At 42.3% G+C, this 26,990-nt stretch overlaps 2 protein-coding genes across 4 annotated transcripts in view; one reads left to right on the plus strand and one right to left on the minus strand.

Annotated features, from left to right (window-relative positions):
• LOC104928963 (serine/threonine-protein kinase VRK1) lies at window positions 1–20,954 on the plus strand. The gene is made up of 14 exons (XM_010743370.3): window positions 1–203; window positions 3,305–3,439; window positions 3,804–3,859; window positions 5,150–5,219; window positions 6,031–6,118; window positions 6,939–7,047; window positions 7,231–7,323; window positions 7,467–7,599; window positions 12,726–12,846; window positions 13,631–13,689; window positions 17,877–18,055; window positions 19,126–19,272; window positions 19,811–19,987; window positions 20,242–20,954. Exons 2-14 carry the CDS (start codon window positions 3,310–3,312, stop codon window positions 20,515–20,517), a joined length of 1,638 nt encoding a protein of 545 aa, XP_010741672.2. The 5' UTR covers window positions 1–203; window positions 3,305–3,309; the 3' UTR covers window positions 20,518–20,954.
• fancl (FA complementation group L) overlaps window positions 20,510–26,990 on the minus strand; it is a 27,223-nt gene continuing 20,742 nt past the window's right edge. For 2 of the 3 annotated variants that reach the window (XM_027277713.1, XM_027277712.1), the window contains 4 exons: window positions 25,717–25,762; window positions 23,906–23,987; window positions 22,944–23,060; window positions 20,959–21,095 (listed from right to left, as the gene is read on the minus strand). In XM_027277713.1, coding sequence (XP_027133514.1) covers window positions 20,985–21,095; window positions 22,944–23,060; window positions 23,906–23,987; window positions 25,717–25,762 — 356 coding nt within the window. In that variant the 3' untranslated portion in view covers window positions 20,959–20,984. Of the gene's footprint in view, window positions 20,645–20,958; window positions 21,096–22,943; window positions 23,061–23,905; window positions 23,988–25,716; window positions 25,763–26,990 lie in introns of those variants that run through there. The other variant, XM_027277714.1, reaches the window with a different exon arrangement.

A 26,990-nucleotide genomic window follows, 5' to 3' on the forward strand; every position in this document is an offset into this window, starting at 1 on the left:
GCCATTGGCTGTTTGGCGTAAACGGGAGGGACAACTTTCAGGAAGCGCTTTGGTTTGTTTGTCGCCGGGTAGTCGAGGAACAGTTTATGAAAACAGGCTGAACATTTTAGCAAGTGAAATATTATTTACCACATCTCGGCGACATGTTTCCGTACGGGAAGCTCAACTGACGACGCACGTCTTGGACTCTCGACGAATATCTTGTGAGTCATATTAAACAGCTACTAGCTAGGTTAGCCGCTAGTCTGATGCTACATTGTCCAAACGCTTTTATTCAGGATGAATTTTAACTAGTGTTCGTCAGTAAACAGCGTGTTTGACGGACTCCGGATGATTTATATGATTTATCAACTGTCCCGTGTTTTAGTGTGTGTTGTGTTTCATGCCACTGTAACGGTTTCATATAACAGACTCACTTCCCTTCAGAGTTTCCCTAAAAGTCCCTAAACCAGCTGAAAATACACGAAGCCTGAGGAGCTAAGCTACAGCCAGGGTTATAACAAGTTATAACGTCCTTATTAGTGTGTGTCACACGGGACAGGAGCCTGACTTCTCCCCCAAAAGGCACTTCCATGTTTGAAAACGTTTCCTTTAACATGTCCGTGATAGTACAGTGTCACAGTAAGGCAGTGTATCAACACGCTGATGAACCTGGATGAATCAAAGTGTCACCAAACTGAAACTCACTGCAGTGTTGTATGAGTGTTGAGCAGCAGGGGCGTAGCCGTCGTTTTAGAAGTGAGGGGGACAAACTGTTCAGAGGTCTGTTGAGTGATTCGTCATCCTCTCGCTTTCAGTTGCATCTCTCCTTAGCAGCTAAAGAACCACATGACCACAAACAGCACAGCACCAGGGAACCGACTTTAGTTCTTTTAAAATGATATACTATCAAAATCTCAAATCTAAAGCTGCCAAACTCTGGCTGACACAGAATGACCCTGGAGCATCGACAGGGTGAGTAGCCACATAATTAAACGTGAAATGACAGCACTGAACACGAGGGATGGGCGATATGGACTAAAAGATGTATCCCGATAATTATTATCACGGTAACGATAGAAACGACGATAAATAAACACCAGTTCAGCCTAATCTTTTTGACTATAAATCTATCACCAAAATAATAATAATAAAGGCTAGGGGGAGCTGGTGGTGGGCGTGTCTATACCTGCTGAATGTGACCTGTGAAACAATCAGGAAATAACTTTTTATTTCTCTGATTAATAACAGCTTTATCAAGGCCGGTGCTCGCTCTCTGTTATTGTTGTCTGTCTGTCTGTCTGTCTGTCTGTCTGTCTGTCTGTCTGTCTGTCTCTCCAGCTCGATCACTGTCTAATCATCAAATCAAATTAAACTTCTTCGTGTCATTATATTTTGCTGCGTAAACTGTGAGTCGGATCAGATTTAGAAGTTGGTACATGAAATAAACAAAGTGAGAACACACACAGGTAGATGATCAGAGTTTAGTCCATGAGTCCACCTGGATAGTCTCTGCTTCAGAGACATTTCAGGCTGTCTGTGGAGGTTCGACCCAGTGTCTGATTGGCGGCCGGAGCGTGAGGAAAGAACTCACTGCCCGGCGTATCTGCTCCGCCTTCCACCATGTTTGTCAATATGCATGTTGGGCTGCGAGTGTGTCGAGCACATACATACGTCATTAATGGGAATTTATCGTTTTTATTGTGGCATGACATATTCTTACCGTGGGGAATGCTTTTGACGATATATCGTAAACGATGACATATCGCACATTCCTACTGAACACCAAAAGTTCTGTAAAACGCCATTCCTGTTTAAAATGATCAGCACCAAAATTGAATTGAAGTGACAAGCTAACAGGGTAATAAGCCACATCATTTAATTTAATGGCAAGAAGTGACAAGTGGAAGTGACACAACAATAGACATATCAACATTAAGATGTAGCTATTTTATCATCAACTATGACAGCACAGATGTTAAAAATTAATCAATTAAAAAAATGGTATGACCTATGCCTGAAATGACAAAGAAACAAAGTAATTCCCTTTTGAACTAAGGGTCTCAAAGGCTACAGGCTCTCCTGATGAACTATATTACAAAATAATATCATCACTTCTAGATTTCTTTTAGACCCAAGTAGAAACAATAATATAATCAAAATAAAATAACAGTTAATAAGTTAAAAGTTAATAAGTAAAAAGTAACTAAATCTCTTATCCTCTACAGTTAAATAACTATGATGTTAATGTTTGTGTGGGGGCTAGACCTACATGAATTTAAAAAAAAAAAGAATGAAATATACATATCATCTGTGATAGGCCAATGTATAACATTAATGCAATCATTCAATCAAAATTATAATCAGCAATCAGCAAATTCATGTACTTTAAACTTTAACTACCACAAAGATAAATCTTTACAAAAATAACAGTGAAAGGAATACAAATACATTTCTATTCTTATTTTCTACCCAGAAGTGAGTAATCTTAGAGTAACCAAAATAGTAACGTGACTCAAGTAAGAGTATTGGTACTTTAGAATAATATTACACATGTTTATACAGAATCACTGCTCATATCTGAATCACACCAAAGATACTCAATACAATATTTAATAAACCTTCTCTGATCACACAGACAGCAGCGTTTGTTCATGATGCCTTTAGAGGTGGCTCGGAAAAACACTTTTCCACACGTTATAAATAAATTTAGTGGTTGTAATGGCTGTAAAAAGTGCGGGGGACAGAGGGCACAGATATGTGAAGTGCCCCGTGTCTGCTACGCCCATGTTCAGTAGTGTTGTTGATTGATCCAGGTCAAATGTCATTGTGCTATAAACTTTCTGTAGTGACTGAAATCACTATAGGCTGATCTGGAGGAAGGTGGCAGCTTTCATCACCAACCGACTGCTCCATTCTTTCCCCCTCCTGTTAAATCAGTTCTTCCCACTGTGCAGATAGTAGCTGCACTGACACACTCTCTGAGCTGCTAGCTCAGCTAACGTTACAACACTGATACTGCACAGAAACTTTAAGAACGGCACTGAATAGGCCTATTCATAAAATAATAACAATTTTCACAACACTGATGATAAGATACCCATGAGTCCTTGTCAAGCTCCAGGCATAGTGCCGGTGTAGGTACCAGATGTGCTCAGGGTCCATGATTGGCTGTATGTTGGAAAAAAGATGAGAAGGAAACTAAGCGATCATCAGATTTGTAAAAAGTGATTCTTTTTTTAATGTAAAAGACTTGTCAGTGTAAGATAATGTTAATACCTTGTCTATATTTTGTATACTTTTTTCTGTACTTTCTAAAACTCAGTTACCATGGCGCCGCCTAAAAAGAGGGCATTACCCAAACCCCTCCCAGAGGGCTTCATACTGACCGACACAGACAAGAAGGAATGGAGGCTGGGAAAGATCATTGGTCAAGGCGGCTTTGGACTGATCTATCTTGGTACACACACACCCTGTACATTCACACTCTGTCACTGTGCAGCATGCATGCAGACTAGTAGAATGACTCCATGTGTTTTTCTGCTAGATACACACTGATCTGATCTTGTGGAAGTCGTTGGAACAGATCAGATTTATACAAGAATGTCAGATATTTAACTTGTCATGTTCTTTGTAACAGTTCCCGACTGTAATCTATGAAGACCTGTCAACATTTACAACACTATTAATGAACAATATTGTGTTTGGTTCATTTCTTCCTGAAAGAATCTAATCAGAGAGTACAGGGTTCACATCATGTATCACAACTCTGTAGGCTGCATTTTGTTCCTCATCTTTCCTCACTGTCTCCTGTTATCTCAAAGCCTCCCACAGTGTTGACAGACCTGTTGCAGGAGACACTGACTTTGTCATAAAATTGGTGAGTACACACATACACACAGACAGCCTATCCATCTTCAGAGTAATAATAAAACCTATTGAAATATTAGTATATACTTCGAGATGCCTTTACTCCCTATGTTTTGTTTTTCTTAATAATTTGCTGTCAGAATTTACAAGTCTGGAAAGTTATCAATAGCAGTTTTCTTTTTAATCACAACTACCAGACAACGAGTCACACATTTGAGTGAACTACCAGTAATGTGACCTTAAACGTATTTCACCTTGCTGGATGATGCTGTATTGCATTGTGAGCAAGCAACAACCTCCATGGCTGTGAAATGAAGCCAATGCAGAAGTGCCAAAAACTGTAATTCCTCGAGCGGCCACTGGAGGCTGGCTGCAGAACATTTCAACTTCACAGCAGAAATAAACATGTTTACAGCCTGGTACAAAAAACAGTTTTGGTCTCTATAGCTAATTTCCCCTTTCATGACAACTGTACTGAGGGTGAATCTTTATACAACACCTGTTCAAATGATATTAAATTACGCAGCATTAACAGCATGGCCACTTTGATTGACAGGTATGTGCTCTTACAGATGGTTTGTTTGAGCAACCAGGTGTAATTCAGCCCAGCTCAGGTCTGCTGATGATCCACGTTTTTGCCGATTGTTAGATTAGCCGGGTGGTGGAATAGGTAGGACAGCCAACATGGTGGCAGCATATTTCGAGCTTTTTGAAACCTGTGGGTGACGTCACTCATACTCTGTTCATTCTTTATACTGTCATTGGAATAAGGTAGCTGCATTTTTTTCAGTTGGAATGCAGCTTAAAATCTGACCTCAAACTCATAACTGTGAGCTACTGTAAATGACCTAAAAAACCATTGCATGTCAAGTTATTAATGGCCCCTAACTCACAGAATAACACATAAATGTACAAGTAGTTACATAATAGACGAAGAGATGTAAAAGAAAAGTTCCTCCATCTCATTCTCTTCTTCCTTTGTTCCCGGGCCTCTGTGTTCTCTCCTCTTTGTATGTGTTTGTCCACCAGTGTGCCAGTTTATCCTGTGGCCCATCTCGCCTGTTGTTAGACATTGTGATTAAAAGAATCAAAATGCAATAAAACTTATTTGTTTATCAAAGCGTGATGTTGTTTTTGTCATATTCCAATTTCCAAACCCTCCAAAAGGCTTCATTTGTGTATTAAAATCATTACAATTGCCTTCCCCGCCCTGCAGCCTAATTTTACTTTACTATGTCGCCACCCTCTTTGACTGCTCTCGAGTTTGCAGGTGTGTATTAATGTGCCCTTTCACGTGCAGGAGTACCACGAGAATGGCCCCCTGTTCTCTGAGCTCAAGTTCTACCAGAGGGCAGCCAAAGCGGAGAGCAGTGAGTAGCACCGCCCGTCCAGCATCCCGGCAGGTCGCTGGAGCATGAGTGTGTGTTTGACTGATGAAGTGGCCGCAGACACAGAGGCTTTGCTGCCTGCCGCACAGTAATTAATAATAAGCCAAAGCAAACATGCACCTCAGTGGCAGTTAGCCCCCTCTCCGCGCTTGTCTGAGCTCTCCAACGCCTTCGTTTGGAGAGGAGCAAGAGGGAGGAAGCCACTCACACGTAATGATAGCTGGGCCTCCGCTGAGCCCCTAACCACCTGCCAGCCTGGTTGAGCGCCAGTCAGGCCAGCCGCCATAGAGCTCTGAGCCAGACCCACTGCTTTGTCTGGAGCCTCTGTGTGTGTGTGTGTGTGTGTGTGTCTGTTTGCTGTTGTGTGTTTGTACCCTCAAAACACTAAGATTGATATTTGCATGCATGCATTATTACACTTACAAGGACAAATTGGAGTTGTGGATAAAACATTTGCTTACTTTTCATAGAGTTTTGGGGCCTTTGACCACATTCCTCTTTGAAAAGTATAGAGCTGTTAGACTGGGGTTTAGGTCAAGGTTAGGTAATCATTAGACTCTCATCAAAAGTTTTGTAGAAACCAACCATTCCCTTTAGACTCATTGTCGGTATAAATATGTGATCCAAGGCATCAGGGTTTCTGCTTTCTCAATACAGCCATTGTGGTTTTGAGTTTTAATTAAGTTGGTGGCTTGACTCCTGTAATTCCGTATTTTCAGACTGTAACTAGGTTTGTGAAAATAGCATTGTGCGTACACACATTGAAATAATTATTCCTTTGCTTTTGTTCCAGTGGAAAAATGGAAGAGTCGCAGGAAACTGGACTTCCTGGGCATTCCAACGTACTGGGGTTCAGGTCTTGCTGAATACAATGACCTCAGGTACTGATGTAACACTCATGACAACACGTTATCAGATCATTAGATGATGTCTATGTCACATGTCTCCTCCTTCTTACAGGCTAAAAACAGCATTTCCCTGCATTCTACTGTATTACTGTGGGTTAGATTCTAATATATTGCACCTGCAACAGATCCCACACCAGCTGCTCACAATACACAAGGTGGATCAGACAGATACTCATTAATAAATAAATAGGGGTGCCCTGGTGGCTCAACTGGTAGAGTGGGCTACCCACGTATGAAAGGCTGAGTCCTTCCTGCAGCGACCCGCTTCAGACTCCGGCCTGTGGTCCACTGACTTTTCCCTTACTGCGTGTCGTTTCCCGTAGCTCTTCCATCTTATTGATGAGAGATCTTACGTTCCCCATGATAACAGATGGTTTGTACCGTCTTATATCCATTATGCATATAAATTATTTCGATTTCTGCAATATTCTGTGTTTCTTATTAGCACAAGTTAGAATTTTATCCAAATCTCTTATTTGAGATTTTTTATTTTTTTATTGTTGCCTTCCAAATAGGTTCAAACTCCAGTATTTATTTCCAGTATACTATCCCCTCACTACAGTGTCTGACTTCTTCCATATCTTACTACTTACGGTGTTAGGAGTTGCAGTTTTTGGTGAAATTCCACCGTATAGTTTATTTCAATGTCATTTAAAGACCTGTCTGATCAGTCTGATTCAGACCTCCTTCTTCCGTTCAGTTTTTTATTTTTATAACTTTTTTTTCGAATTCAGAGATGGGATTTTATTCAGAATCAGGAACAAAGGTATTGATCTGCTCTTTTCCCACTCAGGTATCGCTTCATGGTCATGGACCGACTGGGCAGTGACCTTCAGAAAATCTGTGCGCACAAGGGAGGTCGAATGAAGAAGGCCACTGTGCTCCAGCTTGGTCAAACACTGGTGAGAAAAAGACAGACTCATGTTCATTGATTGTTGAAAACACGTAATGACTCATTTTAACCCTGAGATGAACAGAACATACCTCTGACGTTGTGCAGTTACTTCTATTTCATCACAGCCTGTTTATCATAACTTTCATTCTTGTTCTTGTTTGTACATGTTATGTTTTTGGCCTGTGTCCAGGTGTCTGTACTGGAGTATATTCATGAGAACGAGTATGTCCATGCAGACATTAAAGCTGCCAACCTCATGCTGGGTTACAGAAACTCTGAACAGGTTAGTAAGACGCTGCTCAATGTCTTTGTGAAGACGAGATAAATTAATTTGATTTGTTGAATGGCTTTGTAATTGGTAATGTGTGTGTGTCTGTGTGTCTGTGTGTCTGTGTGTCTTGTTGTGTGCCTTGTTGTGTGCTTTAGGTCTACCTAGCAGATTACGGGCTGTCCTACAGATACTGTCCTGACGGGGTCCACAAAGAGTACAAGGAGAACCCCAAGAAGGGCCACAATGGAACCATCGAATACACCAGCCTTGATGCACACAAAGGATGTGGTAAGCCTTTATCCATGAACATGAGGTAAAAAAAGCAGAAACTGTTCATGTCCATCAATCAGTGGCATAAATAAATGGCATCTACAAAACTTGTTTCTAGATTGTTACCATAGTAACCATAGCATTTGCATAAGCTTTTCTCTGACTTCACATAAAGCCGGGACCTGTGCGTCATGACGCGGCTCAAGGGGCTGACAGCTATATTTAAGAGCCAAGACGAGCAGTTTTACTTTTATTCTAGTATTTAAAACAATCTCCCAGATTCTCCACATTCACAACTACAACAAGCTGATACTGTTAAATATATCACAGTTATTTCATGCAGATTTAGACCGTACTCTTTATTAATTAATATTATCGACAGAGACTCAACAATACCACCATGAAAAAGCACTTGGCGACATTTAAGGGGCAGAAACCTTGAGTAGAACCAAGCTCATTGGTGTGGGCCATCGTAACAATGACAACCATAATAATAGTAAATGTAGTGGACATAATGCAGGACCACAGCAGCAGGCTCGACCAATCGCTGATCTCTGTGTAGGCACGATCCATGAGAACCTGCAAGAACGCTCTGGCTCCCAATCTACTTTTGGAGACTATAGGAACCACAAGGAACCCAGCGTCCTGAGAGCGTAGTGTTCTAAAGGGGTAGTAAGGTACTATGAGCTCTTTTAGATATGATGGTGCCTGACCATGAAGAGCTTTGTAGGTGAAGAGAAGGATTTTACAGCATGAAATGAAAAAATGTCAGGAACTTGTAGGGGTCCACCGTCCTTGTTCCGTCCTACATAAATGCGTTCTAAAGTTCAGCCAGAGAACATGTGAAACGTCAGCAGTCTGTTAGCCAAATCGAGTGGGTAACTTCCAAAGTTCATTTTTATCTCCACTTTCGTCCTTTGTTTTCTGGTACAGTGTTTCCTTGCTGTTGTGGCTGATGTTCTGCTTGGTGCATTGTTGGGACAAAACACCAGCAATAGACCTACACAAGACATAGATTCCCCTTGATTTACCTACCTCAGACTGTTCATGTTAGTGATTTTACTACTTTTTTATTGCTTGGTGTGGCAAGAATGTCAAATATTCAGGTATTTTTACAGTATCTATATTAACCCTACTATAAGCTCTGACCTTTTTGTTTGTAGTCTTTGCTTGTCAATACATGTAAAATAGTCTCTCCACCCCGCCACCCCCTGCCTCCCTCTGCTGATATTGGGAACACATTAACTGGCAAATTGCCTACATGCTCCCTCTCTTCATTGACCATCGATTCTCCATCCACGGCCCCCTCTGAATTCCCTGGTACCGTCTCTGTTTAACAATTCCCTAATTAGCTGAAGTCATAACCTGCATCGTGTATTCATCCCACATTAATTAAGGGCTTTGATGTTTGGTTAGAGCGAGGCCCGAGACACAAGATAACCTCTGCGAGCTCCACACCGACCAACTCCACTCCCCTCCAGTTCGATACTGTGAGTTAGCATGGCTCAGACTGCCTAATCGCTACAGGTACTGTTTCTATCAACGCGATCGATAAGTAAAAGAGGGCCAGAAAATGTCCTGTCAGCAATAACTATCAAATGGAAGTCGTGTCAATTTTAATCTGATTTGGAAAGGGGGAGGGAAAGAGTTGAGCTATAAAAAATGTGATGCACCTTTTTGCTATTCTACATGAAAGCACACAATGTAAAAGTAAGCATCCATTTCCACCAAGTGCTCTTGTTGGAGCTGCAAGAGTGCTGCAAGCCTGGCAGAGATAATCATTGTTTATATTGCCTATATTACACCAGTCATCCAAAGACCTGAAGAAAGCTCCACCTGTGAGAAGAATACCTATATATGTTTGTCGCCTGCTTAAAAAACAGACAAGCATTAGAGTGTTTTCTGCCTCACATGGAGATTATGACCGAGGACCCGGACCCTTATCTGCCCTCCCCTGACCCGATGGCACGGCTCCCCACAAAGATGTTGACAGGTTGCCATGGTGAGGGTTTGGCGAACGCAGCTGCCGACTGGCAGGCCTTTGAACCTCGAGCTAAACGGTGTAATTACCGGCATTCAGTGGGCGTCCAGCGGACAGAAGACCGTCTCCAAACGACAAGACTGTGAAGCAGAAGGGTTAAGAGTGTGACACTGCAGCATGCTTTAGGGAATCTGAATAACAATAGGAGATAATTAGCAACAACACCATCGCCGCCTCACCTCCCTGTCTAAAGCATGTAGAGAACATGTGAGTGGTGTGTATATGTGTGTGTGTATTTATGCTGCGGCTCTGTATTTATGTGTCGTGCATGCGTGTGCATGCCCAACATCCCTTTGAGAGCTGTTTTATGTGTGTACTTGTACGCGCACACACATATCTCAGCAGTGTCCTGTGTCATCTCTCATATGAGGGCAAAATGCATTAAATACAGGAGAGCGGACGCACAAAGCGCTATTATGAGCTTCGATAACACACCCAGAGCACGTCCAGAGGGCAGCAACGCTTAATGTAGTTGTTGATCTTTTTAATTGTTAATCTATTATGGTGCTCTGGGAGTTGCACACACTTTTTCCAGTGTCAGTATCACGTGCATTTTTCATCTTTATTCTCCTTTAACAGGCTCTCAGTAGAAATGAAGTGTTGGGTAATTATTTACAACAATAGGAAGCCATGCTGTAATGCTGACTTACTGCATATGTTATACCCACAAGGGCAAGCAGGCCGAACTCTTATTATCAGAGTTGTTGAGATGTAGTGGTGGTGGTGTTACAGTCACATACATGCACCACCCACTACCCTAATGATGGAATCAGACGACAGTCTGAAATGATTACTGAGCAGATGAGGGCGTTAGGCAATCGTAGATTCAAATTTGCCCAAATGACAGAGGTGATTGGTAAGGTTGCAGGGACCGACTTCACTGTTCCACCTGACAACACTAACGATGGATGTTCATGTATGTAATCAGCTTCATGAATGAAAGTGCACCTGGAAGCATTCATCACCACTTGACAGCTGTGTCAGTGTACACCAATTGGTCGGATTAGTTTGGTATGTTGCTCCTGACCTGAAGATGATGGTCACTGAAATGAATAAAACATAATTTTTGCTTAAGCTACAGCTGTGCACGCAAGGGTGCTTTGCGCTCCTATTGGTCACGTCATGTGTCAGTGTTGAACTTGTCAAACTATACGAGAGAAGGCGTCAGGCTATTGTAGCTGCATTGATGATTTTCCAGGTACAAGGAAAGAACTCGGCTGCAGGGACCAGGGTCTAAAGTTCTGGGGACAACAATCCCTGCTCGAAGGGGATAGCACTTTCCAATAGTACAGGATGACTAATTTGTCTAATCATCACAGGTCTTTATACTCTGGTGGAAACTTAGACAACGGGCTAAAGGAACCTTTTAGTTCCTCAAGAAGTAGTTCTTTAGAGAGCAGTTTTTTCCTCTGGAGTTTTCCTTTTATTCAAAATTCAACTCATTTATTTTTATTCATTTTTGGCTCTCTGCTCATCAACACATCCCTACAGCTTCATATTCTGTACCTACATTAAATGAAACCCTACCCACTTACCTTTCATAAACCACATATTTGTTGACATGTAATCAGATTACTGCCCAGTATCCACCCATTCCATGTAATCTGGTCCTTTGTGGCAGTGACCATGCTTCCTCTTTAGACCAGCCTGTTGGCTGGGGAGGATCAATGCCGTCCGTGGCTCAGGGAGGAGATTTCTCCCCTCTGATGGAGCCAGTCGATAGGTAATTTCTCCAGAGATGTGTGGCGGCCGTTACAGTATTGAGTTGCTAAAACTCCCCGGCCTCGACCCTTCTGGATGGAGTCTGTCGACAAGTATTGATAGACCTCACACATTAATGTAGACCCATGCAATCACACACGCTCACAATACGATGCAAACACACTCCAGACTTGTACTTAAGACAGTCAGACTGGTACACAAACAGTTTCTCATGCCTTCAAAGTCTGAATTCTCCAATATTACATTTTGTTGTTCCTGATCAAACTCCTGAAGGATTCTTGGCTCTTGTTATGTCCCAGCTCGTGTGGGTAAGTAACATAAACCAGTTATATTTGGTAAAAATAAAGTAATTTTTTTATTTGAAATTTGGATTAATTATACAAGAAAAAAATGTAAGGCAACTACAAGAGGAACAAAGGCCGAGCGGATGATGTTCAAACCAACAAAATAAATAGAACCAAAAGATCTTGCTGTCTAAACTATTTTCTAATAACCAAAAACTCAAAACAGAAACAGCCCCCCGAGTGCTTCTAACACAAATATTTCCAAGTGTAAACCTAGCCCAGTCCCCAGGTAGCGAACATGATTCCTCTACAGAGATGAGTAAAGAAAGTGGTTAGTATTCACAAGCGATGTACAGTTTAAGTTCAAACGAGGCCACCTCAAAACTTAAATCGGATTAGACTGACTCAGATTGGAGACCAGGGGATAGGTGGATCGTAGCATGTGCCACTTCAGTCATCTTTGACCAGGTCTTCAGGAGGCGGTGACATTGGCAGCTACACCTCCTCAGCTGAGACCAATCAGGGCACATGCTGTACATACACGCTAAACACGTCACACAACATTATACGAGTGTTATAAAAATTATCTGTTACCTTTAGGAGACATTTAAAGTTCAGATACACAGCGGTTATCAGTGCTCTTAATAATTAAATACTTGAAACATCAGCACAGTAGTTCCTTTGTGCTGTTGAACGCTGTCCACACAGCAACAACAGACTGTAAATCAAACACAGTGCTGTGTTTTAGCTTCAGTTTAGTCATCAGTCTCCATCTTGATGGGTGAAGCAGACATGTCCTGTTGACAGGTGACAGGGTATAAGTGTGAATTAGTATCAATGCTGCAGAGTTTTGGATTTATTCTTTGGGAATCATAAATATGCCTCAACTTTCCAGAGCTGTGAATGTCCAACCTTGACTTCTCTGGAGAACAATCCATTGTCTGAAACACCACACAGTCACTCTGTAATATGAGAGAAACTGCTGCTGACATTTATTTTCTTTTAGTCTTTGTGGAGATCTGAATCTGATCTTAATATTAATGCCAGCCAAATATCAGACGTCTTCTTTTTTTCTGACAAACTTTCTGTCTCTATAGCTCCATCTAGACGTGGCGACCTCCAGATTTTGGGTTTTTGTCTTCTTCACTGGTTATGCGGATTTCTGCCTTGGGACAATGTTAACAACAACCCACCTCAGGTCCAGGAGGCCAAGGCCAGGTAGGTGCTCTTTTTACAAGCAGAGGCTTCACATAAAGAAATGTGTGAGCATTCTTTTAATAACACCAAAATGTCCAGTTTCATGAGATACAGTAGAAACACAAGGCGTGACATGACGCCTAAACCTCACAGGCTCTTCAAAGTTCAGGCTGTGGTCGCTCTATATCATCCCAGCAACAATCCTCCACTGTGTTTCACAGTATAAGAAATATCACCTGGTTGTCCATTAACTTTGCTACTTTCAGAAATGATTAATGACATAGAGCTATGTAGAGGTTCATGTCCGTGGCTGGTGGTAGACACTTACAGGATTTTCTATTTCTCTTTGATTTTCCCTGGATAATTACTGTATGTCTGAGGTATGCCTACAGTCGGAATCAATTGTACAGAACACTAAAAGCCTGCCAAATATCTGCTGAGAAACTGAAAAGCAAACCCACTGGGTGGACACAATATCCAAGATTTATACAATCTAATACTAGTCGTGCAATAAAATACCTTGTGAGGCTTACAACCTTCAATTTTAGGGACTGTTGGAAGAGATGTTGATTTGACTCAACATCTACTAGAGAGCTAGCACCAGAGCTGCGATACGCGAACACTAATAATTACAACAAATAAATGGCTGTCAATGTTTTAGCGTTAACGTCCCGTAGGACAGTTTGCCTCGACTTGGATTCAGCTCGTTCTCCCGCGTTCCACCCACCCTGAACTCTGTCTCTCGTGATGTTTCTGTTCTCACTTCCTCACTGTTTTTTTATCCTCCTTTTTGCTCCTCTATCAGGCTGATGGATAATCTGCCAGACTCGGTCCAGCAGCTGTCAGTGAGCGGAGCCAGCACAGGTAAGCCAGGTCTGCGGGGCATCTTCAGGTTACAGGACAGGATCATTTACTCCCCTCAGGTTCAGCTGACAGTTTGGAAACAAGACGACACGCCTGTAAATGAAAGGGGAAGAATCTGCGTCTAATCTTCTGTTCTTTTAATGGAGATCCAGCACCGGGACTTTAAGATTTAGAGACCGGGCTGACATGCACGCCTATATAATAGCTGTTGTGCACCAGTATTCCTGTATGCACAGACAGCATATCTTAAACAAGATTTCCGTCATAAAAAGATCACGTGAGACATGAAAAATGGTCAGATGTTCTAGAACCTGTCCTCTGTGAGAATATTCCATAATCTATCATATCTTTCATTTTACAGTGTCCTCACAACAGCTGGCAGCTAAAATTAAGACACGTGGCAACAAGCAACAACTGAAATTACCAAAGTGCATGGAGCTTTTCAACACATGTGAATCACACACAAGCGGCAACCTCAGTGGCTGGAAAATTAAGCCGATGCAGAATTGTTAAAAACTGTAATTCCTCAAGCGTCCACTTGAGGCTGGCTCCAGAAGTGAGTCAGTCTGTTCAAATGTCCAACTTCACAGCAGAAATAAACATGTTTACAGCCTGGTACAAAAAACAGTTTTGGTCTCTGTAGCTAATTTCCCCGTTCATGACAACTGTACTGAGGGTGAATTTATATACAACTCACCTGATCAAGTGATATTAAGACTTACAGTTATAAATAGTTAACAGTGTGGTTGCTTTGATTGACAGGTGGTTGCTGTTACCGATGTCTTGTTTGAGCACGCAGGCGTCATTTGGGTCACCTCAGGCCCGCCAGTGATCCACATCTTTGCCGATATTTAGATTAGCTGGGAGGCAAAAGAGGAAAAACAGGCAACATGACAGCAGCTAGAGCCGCAAATTTTGAGCTTTAAAGTGGCGCTTCGGAAACCTGTCTGGGTGACATCACACATATGCTGTCCATTCTTTATACTGTCATTGGTCAGACCCTGTTTGAAGAAGGTTCTACTGCATGTTTGCCTTGTTCTGCTGTCTGAATCAGGACTTAAGTGGTATAATGAACAAAATCAGGAAATGTTTCTTTGACGCATCACGCATCATCAGTTCTCCTGGAAGCACAGTGCAGTTGTAGTTGTATAGTAATGGTATGGCTCTTTTGGGCATCATGGTGCATTTAGGTGTTCATACTGTAGTTGTTAAAACAAAATTAAGGATTAAAGTCTCTGGAAATGTGGCTTGGAATAGTAAAAATGCAGATCAGATGCCGTCAGAAGGCTCTCAATGATGAACTGAAGCCACCTGAGCAGACTCCTTTAGTAACAAACCAGAGTTGGTGTGAAAGTGTGTTTTACAATGAGTTACAAGGACATTAAGCTGATCTCATTTCAGTAAGAGAGAAACTTGAATTCAGGTGTTTGGTTGTATTTTTCAGTTTAATAATGAAAACAGCTGTGAGAATATTTCTTTGAAACTTTGTGAGTTTATCACACTAAACGCAGTGAAGTCTTTTCCTTCAGCTCGGCTGGCTTTGAGGCAGATTTAGTGAGAGCAGAGGGGTTTTGTTTTGTTGGTCGACGGTGTTGGATTTTTTAGTATTGGTTCACAGAATTAACTCAGTCAGACAACTCGCGATTGGAATGTTTTATTGAAGCGTCAGAATACAGTTGGAGTTTGGCGTCTAGACCTCATAGAAAATCCACATAGATGCTGAGGAGTGATAAGAGATATTTTGATTTTACAATCATGACTTGCAGGAAATCTATCTTTTCTAAAGATGTCTTGCTATAAAAGTCTAATATTTGAAAAAGTTTGATTAAAAAACAGAACTGCAATAACTGAATATAAAATGTCTGATAGGATCCCTTTATATTTATTAGTATAACACTAACTACTGTATGAGGTGCATAAAACAACTACTGCCGTCCACACAGAATCATGTGATGCTGTGTTTGTCAGCGTATGATCACAGGGTTGACCTGAGGATACGCTGCGTGCAGTGGCAGGGAAAGAATCTCTAAACACACGTAGCGCTTTCTTTCTGTTATTTCAGGCGTTCATTTGTAACATTCGAGTGATTTTCTGCACTCAGTCGAACGCTGCGCCACATCTGCCCCCGCTCCTCTGACTCACCTACTCATGTAGGTCTGCATATGTGATTAAGCCAGGTGTTAACGGTGTGCATACTTCATATGTACCTCACAACATATTGTTCCACACAGCCGAACTGTTAACTACCATTTTAAGCGCAGGTTATTGTTTTTGCACGACCGTGCTGCAGATGAAAAGTTGGTCAGATTGGATCATATCTGTCAGCAGTTTGGCAGTGTTCGGAGAAGCCGTCACTGTTTTAATACATATGATATATTCTTCACTGTGTGAACGTGAACATGCAGTCGAACGCCGGCACACAAGTCCCAGCATGCCTCAGGTTTTATTTTCTTAAGAAATCGGACCAGATGTTGGTCACCAAAAGTGGTTTGTAAAATAATTTCTATCACGAGAATGATGTTGATGTTACAAAATATTCTAAAACTGTTAAGTCGCATTAAATTCATCATTCGTCACATCATTATAAATAAATATAATCATAGTGACATCTGTGAGCTCCTACAATGCATTCTTAATGGAACTAAATAAGTAACAATGATAATATAATAACAGTAATGCTAATGAGAGAATAACAAGTCTTAACATTTGATTGCAGCCACCTCACCTCACCCTCTGCTTCCTAACATGAAACAGAAACCACAGTAGCTGTGGAAAATCAAAACTCCGTGTCTATCATCACAGCAGACTCCACCACCATTGGTGCCTGTACATATAAAAGACTCATTGCAAGGTGATTATGAAGTGCTTAAATATATATATATAATAGTAATTAAAATATGCAGTGCTGGCAGCAGGTGTAACAACACCCACCTGTCAAAGTGGCCACACTGTTAATTCTGCATAACTTTAAGCCTTAATATCTGAACAGGTGAGTTGTATATAAATTCACCCTCAGTACAGTTGTCATGAACGGGGAAATTAAATATAGAGACCTAGACCTATAGAGGCTTCTGCTGTGAAGTTGGACATTTGAACATGGGGACTTATGGAGACTGACTCACTTCTGGAGCCAGCCTCAAGTGGACGCTTGAGGAATTAGTTTTTGGTACTTCAGCATCAGCTTCATTTCCCAACCACAGAGGTTGTTGCTTGATCATGTGTCCATGAATGAAAACATAATTCTAATTGTCATATTTCATTTCTGAGCACTCTAAACCTCACACACTGGACCTTCAGTTGTAGTCCTTTGTGTAGGTGCTAACTCTGGTTTAAACATGACCTAACAACATACATGATGTGAACAGGACCTTTTTAAAAATAGATTTCATCCAAGAGTCTGTGGAAACAAGACGAAACAACAGTCCACACCACATCAGGATCAAATCGTCACTGCCGGAGTCACAGAACTGAAGCTCCCCACCCCGAATAAAACACTCCATCTCCCCCTCAGTTACCTGAAGCTCCAGAATAACTTTGTACCAATTTAACAGCTGTCCCATTGACATGCCTTTCAAAGTTTGTCGTGTTTTATCTCTCCTCTTTATAAGGAGAGGTCACACCTGTGTGAGGGCTTAGTGTGTGTGATGTATGGTTGGGACCGGGTGCTCCTTTGCTGACAAGGCCCGGCTGGCCGTCTCAGATAAGAGCCAGGGTATGCATCAACTCTGTGTGTGTGTGAATGTGTGTGTGTGAGAGAGAGATGCAAGTTCTACTGCAGTATGTGTCATACACGTCGTCTGGCCAGTGTGTGATGCATTGCAGCTCGCTGTGTGTGACACCTCCACACATACACACAGAATGCATATCCATAGCTGTGTGCATGTCTAATCTACTCTCTGTGGGGAGATCCATTGCCAGCCAGTGTATTATCTGGACTGTGAGACCTTCAGGTTCATCCTGTGTCTGCTGCTGCATGACTCAAGTCTCCTAGGAATTCATATTGAGGACAGAGAAGCTTGTGCTAAAAAAATAGTCTCCAAAAGTCAAATCAAACCAACGTCTGATAATAGTTGTGCTACAGATGACACGTTTTATCAAACACTCTGATGGATCTGGCTTGATCTTTCATTTTCTCAGAGGCCACACAAACATTCTGACTTTGTCGGTCACTCTGTTCCCGTCTACAGATGAAGTGGCCGCGTTCCTCCTCTACGTGAAAACTCTGGGCTACCAAGACAAGCCGGACTACCAGCGTCTCAAAGCGGTGTTGGCCACTTCGGTCATGGGAAGGCTGGACTTTTCCGCACCTCAAGGACCCACAGGGGTGTCGACCACCAAGGTTCAAGATCAACCCACCAGAGAAAAGGTGAGAACGTGATGAAAGACTGAAGTCTACGTGAAGATGTCTGAACTCTGAAACAGTTTTCGTAGAACAGAGTTCACACACACCTCCTGCTCTCTGTGGTCACTCTGTTTAAGCACAACCAACTTCATCATAGTTCTCCTTATTGAGAACTTTTCGGTTGTCAGGACAACTGAGCGAGTATAAAACACTTGATGTTCACAAGCCAAGTCGTTGCCAAGCTTATGAATCCTTATTTCATAATGACGAGCAGCTCTGAGTAGTAACCAATCAGAGTTTGACATTTATGTGCTCTTGCTGCAAAACGTCTGATCACTTATTAGTAGTTAGATTATTTTGTATTTTAAATTAATGAAACGGTTCAGCCAGTGGAGAATATTCAGTGAACGTTCAACAACTTGATCGCCGGTCACAAAGCTTGCCATTTCCTCTGTCGAGTATCTTGTGGAGAAACGTGACAGCGGTGAAGGGGGAGGGTTAATCTGACCCCACAAATGAGCGTGTCAGCGCGGGGCGGACAGGTCTGCAGTTGGAGGAGGACCGTTTGATTCTCCTCAAATTCATCAGAATCACTCCTTGACCTCTCCGGGTGCAGCGAGCGGCCCAATTTGAAGAAGCTGATGATGCACGCTTTTTCCACGGCACAGCTCGTCTCCAATTATGCTCCTGATTTGCTCTCCTCTCCTTGTGTCATTTCATCTCCATGCTAAAGTGCTGGCCAGTTTGATAAACAGAAGTGGCCATTTAGTGAGGAGCGAATGTCAGCCGAGACAAAGGCCACTCGCTCAGTCGTTTGCCCCTAGTGTCGTCTAATGTGTGATTATTTTCTGGATGATTGTAGCGAGGCGAAATAAACTTTAAAAACGTACATTTTATCAAGTGTCACGCTCTACAAAAGCATCTCGTTCAGTTTTATCTGGATATTTCAAACACGCAGTGACAAAGCAGCACCTGATACTCGATGTGAGAGTCCAGTGGTTAAAGCAGCAGGCATGCTGAGAGAAAACGAAGCTCCAACTGCAGCGAGGCTGTGAAAATATGCAGAACAACTCATCCGACCGCTGTCTCCACAGAAAGCAGGACGAGCCAGAGGGGCCGGCAAAGCCAAGGCTGTGCCCGCCGAGGTGGATGATGAAGAGGAAGAGGAGATGAAGAAGCCTAAAGCAGTGGCAGCTCACTACAGGAGAGTACCACCGCTCACTAAACCTCAGTCACAACAGGTAAGGACTGAAAGCACACAGAGTATCTGCTCTGTATGTCAGTTTCCCTTGACTACAGTTAAAGGCAACATGTGAATGTGAGTGATGTTCTATCTGATACAGGTCATTCATCTTGGGGAAAAGACCTTGAGATGGTTTTAGATGAAAATATGAGGATAAACATGAAATGAAGGAAGACAATTTGAAGTCCATGCATACATTTTAGTTAACTCCTGTAAAAATGCAGAGGCCAGACTGTTGTAGTGAACTAAAGAAGGAGCGTTTTTGGAAATGGAATTTGACACAAACCCTGATTATTTCTCTTTTGGCTGTTTTTAATGAGCAACACTTTGCACAGGGTGTCTTATTTTGAAAAGCCGCTGATTCTCTTTGCCCTCTCTGCTTCTGATCCGGATTGTGGCGGTTCTGCTTGAAACACTGATGTGTTCCATCAGTGCCCGGTGGATTTGAGCTGTTTGACGGTGTCCATACAGTCACGTGTTCATCAGATAATCAGGAAACCAAATAATCATTAACGAATGCTGCTGATCACTTACAGGAGCCTGCTGCCACCAGATCACTGAGGCCGAGGCGTGAACCTGTGATGTATAATGAAGATGACAGTGATGATGATGAGGAGGAGGAGGAGGAGGAGGAGGAGGCGGCCAGACCCAGACCCATACCTGCATGCTATTTGAGAGGCCCTCCTATTGGTGCCAGAGCTCAGCCTAAACAGGTGTGAGGACCACACACTGGAGCGTCCAGGCTCCCTTTATTTATACGACTGTGTTCACGAGCACTGTTTGTTTTGAAGCTGTTTCACATATATATCTTTTATTGTCAGTTAACATTTATAAAGATGTTTGAAACCATTCAGACTTCTGGTTGTGACTCAGCAAAGAAACACAAACACTCACTTTACAGATTATTGAAGTATTTCTTCACACGTGCTGCAGCATCATGTTCCACTTGAATCACCTTCTTCAACAGAAACCTGAATCTGAATGGACGGGCAGGAGAACAGACGACCTTGCCATGACCTCGGTCAGACAGGAAGGACCGCTCCATCAGCAGAGGCGAACACACACGGAGCGCTGGGACAGACGGGATGAAAGGCAGCTCAGCCGTGCATGGTGGTGGGATGGAGAAGAGCAGGAAGCCGTTCCCTCACCGGGGAAAGAACGCTTCTCCTGGTTCTCCTACGTGGTCGTCTTCATTCTCCTGGGTGCTGTCGTTGCAGTTTGCCAAAGTGAACTGAAATTTTAACCCCTCTCGATCAGACCAGATTGAACTGGTCTGAGCATCGTATTTCTACGCTTCTTCGTGGAGATGGAGCCGACAGGAACACAGCCACTTCTCAGGACTTGTGGGCTGCCATTTTCACAGTGATGGGCTGCAACAGAAGAAGAATCCGGAGTTTATTCTGCATATTAAATGTTCATTATAGTTTAATGTGGCGTGAAGGATCGCTTTGTGGAAAAATGAAGTGGGCTCTCATTTCTGATTGGACTGCAACATGAAGGACTCCCCAAATACACACAAGACCTGAGCGTCTGTGACTTTGAGTCGCCGCGTTCACACAGATCCACTATCACACGAGCAGCTCCAGGGAAACTGACTTGAATGCGACGCATTGTCACGAGCAGCCTTTCAGCAAGAGAGAAGGCTACGTGATGTATGGAGCCACGCTAATTAAGTATGCTGAACGTCTATTGACTCTGCCATGAAGGCCTTTATGAAGCACTGTGCGGGCGGCTGTCAGTCACACGTACCTTGCTGCAGTAAGGACACTCTCCAAAAACAATGCTGAAGCTCTGCCTGCTGGAGGGGAGCGCTCGCAGCCACTGGAGGAAGAGAGAAAAAAGACTACTTCATCAAATCACTACCTTGGATCTGACGTGTCAGTGTCAAGTGATAATAAGTGTGTGTGTGTGTTTCAATGCACACTTAATACCGCACACTTTAAAGATATATTCAAGATTAACCAACGCTAAAGTATTCTAAGAACTTTTATGTGGAACTTTTCAGTGTCCCCCCTGCCACTTCTACTTCTTTTAAAAAGATGTGTGGTTGGTCTCATGAATACAGAGCACAGAAATGCCCTGCTCAGGCAGATTTCTTCTCAACACTTCCACAATCCCAAGCAGAAGTGTGTGTGTGACTCAGTCAGGGAACTCCATAACCCCGGATACAGATCCTGATAACCCAAACCGAGGATATCAGCCAATATGGAGTCTATATTTTCATTAAGGTGAGTCTAAGAACAACTCTAGAACAATGAACGCTGCTGCAAACACACAGCAGAGGCTTCTTTACCAGCAGGTTGTGCGGCAGGGTGGGCTGCTGAACCTGACCATGGTGAAACAATCTTTTTATTTCTCTAATTAACCGGCTTTAACGAGGCCAGTGCTTGCTCACTCTTTCACTGTCCATGTCTCTCAACCACTGCTCTCTCAAAGCACAAATCAAATGAAACTTCTTCACGTCACTATTTTACACTGGAAATGGTGAGCCAGACAGATTTGAAATCTGAGTACATAAAATAAACTTTTTTTTTTTTTTTTTTTGGCGGACACCACAGCCAAAACGGATGAGCTCCATTCAAATGAATGGAAGAACCAGCGTTTTCACCACAGCGCATCTGCTCTGAATGTGGCCTAAAAGTCTCATTCTAACCATAATGATTCTTATGTTCACTAATAAAAACATAGTTATGAATAATATATCCTGCTAGCAGATCTTCCTGAATGTTACACAGTTGACCTTTAAGTTACAGAACTTAACTGTTTCCAGCATCTGTTTTCTAACGGTAAAGTGAACATGCTTTGAATGTTACAGGAACAGGAGTTCATGTGTTCACCTGCTGGTTAACAGCTTAAAAAAACTACTGATAGATGTCAGTGAAGGAAAACTTTCCTCACAGTTCTTTATCTTTTGCACTCCTTGTATTTATATTATTTTGACATTGATTTTCGCCCGGCCTTCATGCTCATTCTGTTTTCAGATGCAACTCTATTTGTCTTATTATTATGACATTCTAGCACTGTGAGCTGTGTTGTTTCTTGTATGACGGATTCCATACAAATAAAGTCTATTGTATATGTATATTGACTTTTATGCAGTTATGTTCATGAAAGAACTTTGAATACATTTCTCAGAAAGTGTGAGCAGACATTTTCTGACAAATCCATTATATATATATATATATAAAAAAAGAAAGGACCCCCTGATGAGTTGTTGCAGCCTTGACTTGTGTAACATGTTAGACATGCACAGCACATATGGTTTATTGTTGGTGATAGACTGATGAAGTTTGCCAGCGAGCAAATACATAAAAATGTATAACCGGTGTGTGTCTGTCAACTGTGAGAAGATGAACTGAGGCTACAATTCAGAACAGCAAGCAAGCCACACGTGTGGAGAATGACAAAATCCATCCATGGCCATTGGTTGCATTCTGGGAAATGTAGGGTCAAGTGTTTGGGGTTAGGAGTCAGGATGACTCTAACTCTGTGCTTTCATTTCATGTGTTTCTCCTGTGAGGTCCCTGAACACGATGGAAGTCGATCATGTTGAACTGAAGCGTTCCAACTTTTGGTTTTTGAGCTCTCTGGAAGCTCGGGTGTGTGTGTGTGTGTGTGTGTGTGTGTGTGTGTGTGTGTGTGTGTGTGTGTGTGTGTGTGTGTACGTACCTCATATAGACACGCCTGGTGGAAGGGCTGGCCACAGCGAGGGTCATTACACACCTGATCGGGGATTGCAGCTTCAAGACGGTACGAGTAACAGATCCCACACTCAACGCTGAAGCTCTTCACACACACACACACACACACACACACACACACACACACACACACACACACACACACACACACACACAAATAATAAATAATAAATGCCTTCTCACAAGCACCATGGCTACAGACTCTTAAGACATGGGCCTCGGTAACCACTTCATGTTAAACAGCCTTGGAGTTAGAACTCCAGTGCTAACACTCCTCTCTCTCTCTCTTCCTCTCTCGTCCCATCATCACACACTCAACACACACTTCCCTCTCTGCTCTCGTTTGCATTCTGGCGTAATGAGAAGCTCCTGTTTTTCTGGGGCTATCCATTAAGAGAGGATGGCAGGTAAAAAAAAAAGAAAAAATCAACATCTGGTCAACTCAACTTTTTTGCACTCCTCTGAATGTTAATGAAGCTGAGGCATTAATCACCGCGGCGACAGTGAATAAACACGACGCCCTTTTAACCCATCCACGGAGAGGGGAGGGGAAAAGAACGAGTGTTAAAAAAGAGAGAGATAAATGGTTTTGCGTGATTAAAGCGATTTGATAGTGCAGAGAATTCTGCCATCTTTGTTATTCTAATGATCTTTTCTGTAAACAACCCAATTAAAGGAGATTTTGTGCCCACCTCATGGAAAAACAAAACACAGAGAGGAAGAAAAATATGGAAAAATAGGCAATAGCGTATGTCCGCCCCCTTATAACTTGAAGCTCAAACAGACACACAAACAGGAGGATGCATGCATAGATATAAAAACACACACACACACACACACACACACACACACGCACACGTAGCTCCTTGAGGTAATCATGATGGGAACGGACATGTTTGAAATGGAAAGGGGGCAACTTGCGTGACATACAGATTTTTCGTGGGTGGCAGGTGACGGGAATTCGATCTCCAAAACATCCCGGAGGTTGTGCAAGACGCTGGAGTCCGGGTTCCTGCCAGCAGACCACAGACAGCTCCTTCACACACTAATTAACCACATGCAAATGAGCCTGCAAAGACACTGGGGGATGATTAGGAGACTTTCACCATTGGTATAAAAAAAAAAAAAAAAAAAAAAAAAAAGGAGCGTTTCTGCTGCTTTACACTGAACAGTGGCGGAGGAGACTTTGCTACGACGTGTCATGCAGCGAGGTTAATGTTAAAACCTGCGGTGAAATTAAAATCTGTGCTTTAAAATGAAGTCTAATTGTGTGGGGGTTTTTTTGGGCATGGTTTGACTCGTCAGACACTGATAATAATGAAAAAAAAAAAACTGGATGTTATGCAGAGTCGACAAACCCCTGTAAAAGACCAAACTGAACTGATCCCGAGTCTGCTTTTATTCCACAGGCCATCAGATGTATGAACACACACAGAGTACAAACAGTCACCTCGTTCACACACTGATTAATGCACCTCAGCTTATGACCTTTTACATCTCTTTTTGTGGTGTTGGATATTGTTGGATTGATCTTTGTGTATTCATTTACAACATATTTGTCTGTGTGTAAATGAATTGTGTACTTGTGAATCTCCCTTCAGGGACGAATGAAATATTTTCTATTGTATTAGTATTGTGTGTCTATCAAAGGCCCTGTGCCCCACTGTTGTCCAGAAACTACTAAAAACACGTCAATAAGCCTCACTGTTGCTCCAGGTGACATGTAAAGAACCAATGACAGTATAAAGAATGGACAACTATGAGTGACGTCACCCATTAGTTTCCGAAGCGCTGTTTTGAAGCTCAACATACGTTGGTTGCTGCCATGTTGTCTGTCCTACGTCTTCTGCCTCCCGGCTAATCTAAAAATGGGATCATCAGCAGACCTGAGGTGGGCTGAATGACGCCTGGGTGCTCAAACAAACAATATGTGACAGCACCCACCTGTCAATCAAAGCACCACGCTCTTAATTCTGCATAACTTTAAGCCTTAATATCATCTGAACAGGTGAGTTGTATATAAATTCACCCTCAGTACAGTTGTCATGAACGGGGAAATTAGCTACAGAAGACCAAAACAGTTTTTTGTACCAGGCTGTAAACATGTTTATTTCTGCTGTGAAGTTGGACATTTGAACATTGAGGTTGAAATGTTCTGCAGCCAGCCTCAAGTGGACACTCGAGGAATTACAGTTTTTGGCACTTCTGCATTGGCTTCATTTTGGGGAAAACACACACTGTAGTTTATTCTGACTCAGTCCCCCCCCACAATGCCCTTCTGATGGAAACACTCACTAGTGTTCCAAAGTTGAATCGGCAGCTGAAAATTGATTGATTTATTAGTTTGATAAAGATCAGTGGGTTTCAGACAGAGCTAAAGACATTGTGGGAACTTTTGAGAGATGAATTATCACATTGTTGTTTTTGGTATTTTTATGGGATTTGTTGATGGTGATGCCAAATCACAACACCGATTTACAAGTATGTCATACATAAAACACCAAATACCAAACTGGAATTAAATATGTAAAACACAACATTAAATTAATTTTTGTCGAGCTGTAACTCAAAATGAACAAATCTAGACTAAAAAAAAATACATTATTTGCAATAATAGAAAGAAAATACTCATATAATATACTCATATAAATCATATATTATTGTGATACCACTCTTCTGAAAGTCACTAAAAATGATTAGGTTGTATTCACTCGGTCCAAACCTTTGGTGACGAACCTTACCACAAGTGCATGTTGGCGTTCAGCTTATTCCTCAGAGGAGTCACCGCTGCAACAACACAGGAAAAGGAATTATGAGGTATTGGATGCAAACTGCGGCACTAATAAAAGCCTTAAATTTGATTCCTTTTTTTCATACATACACATGCGCATATTATTGTACATAAGCCCTCAGAAAATTAGACTGTCTTATAAAAAATACTCTGCATATCTTCAATCGCCGTCTGTTATTTGACAACAGCCCAGTCCGGCACAGACAGCCTCATCACCGCTGAGCCATCATTGCTTCCTCTGTTCCACAGGGGAGCTTTGTCTCCGTGCAGCACTCATCACTTTCACTATTTGTTATTCCTACATGCAAAAAGCAATATTTCTGCGCGACCCCCTCGTATTTGAGGGTCGCCGCCTGCCTCTCCGTCTGGGTGGCTGAAGTGTGTATGTGTTTAATATCTTTTGAGTTGCATTGCTAGGCAACAGGCTAGGAGTCGCATGACCTTGGGTTTACAGAAACAATGGCCGACAACTGATAGGAACTTAAATAGGAGCCGAAGCTCGGTGGCTGGCCCGCGGTGTTGGCGTGGTGAGAATGAAAACGTTCCATTCTGGAAGCAAGTCCTTTGACACGACGACAGACAACAGTCAACACGACCACTCTGGTTGAAGTCGAGACGTGTGGCAATGACTGAGAAAGCAGCGCTACTCCTTTTTCATTCACACCTGATGGCTTCTGCCTGATCTGATCTGAATAACGGTGAGCACGGGCAGAATTCGTATTTTATTGCCTGTGTTGATCTTCAGCTGAAAGATTCCAACGGGTGCCTGACTGCGGCGACACAGGCCTCACGAAGAAGCTCAGGAGAGCAGCTCATATTAGTGCTAAAAAAACTCATTGATCTATCGATTATTGTGATGAATTGATTAAAAACATCCGCATGTTGTTGAGGATTTACTGCTTCTTGCTCGCTTTTCCCTTTTGACTATGTAGGTGGAATATTTTGTGGAGATTTAATTGGATAAAACAAAGAATTCAAAGATGTATTTGTGCTTTGTGCTCTGGGAAATGCATTTTCTGACATTTTAAAAATGACACAATTAGTCAGAGAGATAATCATTTGGTTTAAGAACAGCAAAATTTAAAATCTAAATTCTTTTTTTCAACTGTCTCATTTTTTGGTGAACTTTGGTGAAACTGTCTTGATAGCGTGGTTCTGCAAGGGAAAACAGAAATTTTTGGAATACCAATTTTGTCCCTCTACTTTTACAGCTTCACTCTGATT

Source organism: Larimichthys crocea, chromosome III (genome assembly GCF_000972845.2).
Source record: "Larimichthys crocea isolate SSNF chromosome III, L_crocea_2.0, whole genome shotgun sequence".
Lineage (NCBI taxonomy): Eukaryota > Metazoa > Chordata > Actinopteri > Sciaenidae > Larimichthys > Larimichthys crocea.

Bases quoted from the DNA above. Each gene is read 5' to 3' on its own strand.
- LOC104928963 (XM_010743370.3), top strand. From the start codon at position 3,310: ATGGCGCCGCCTAAAAAGAGGGCATTACCCAAACCCCTCCCAGAGGGC. The intron at 18,056-19,125 runs GTGAGAACGTGA...CTGTCTCCACAG, and splicing joins ATCAACCCACCAGAGAAAAG to AAAGCAGGACGAGCCAGAGG. The intron at 19,273-19,810 runs GTAAGGACTGAA...GATCACTTACAG, and splicing joins CTAAACCTCAGTCACAACAG to GAGCCTGCTGCCACCAGATC.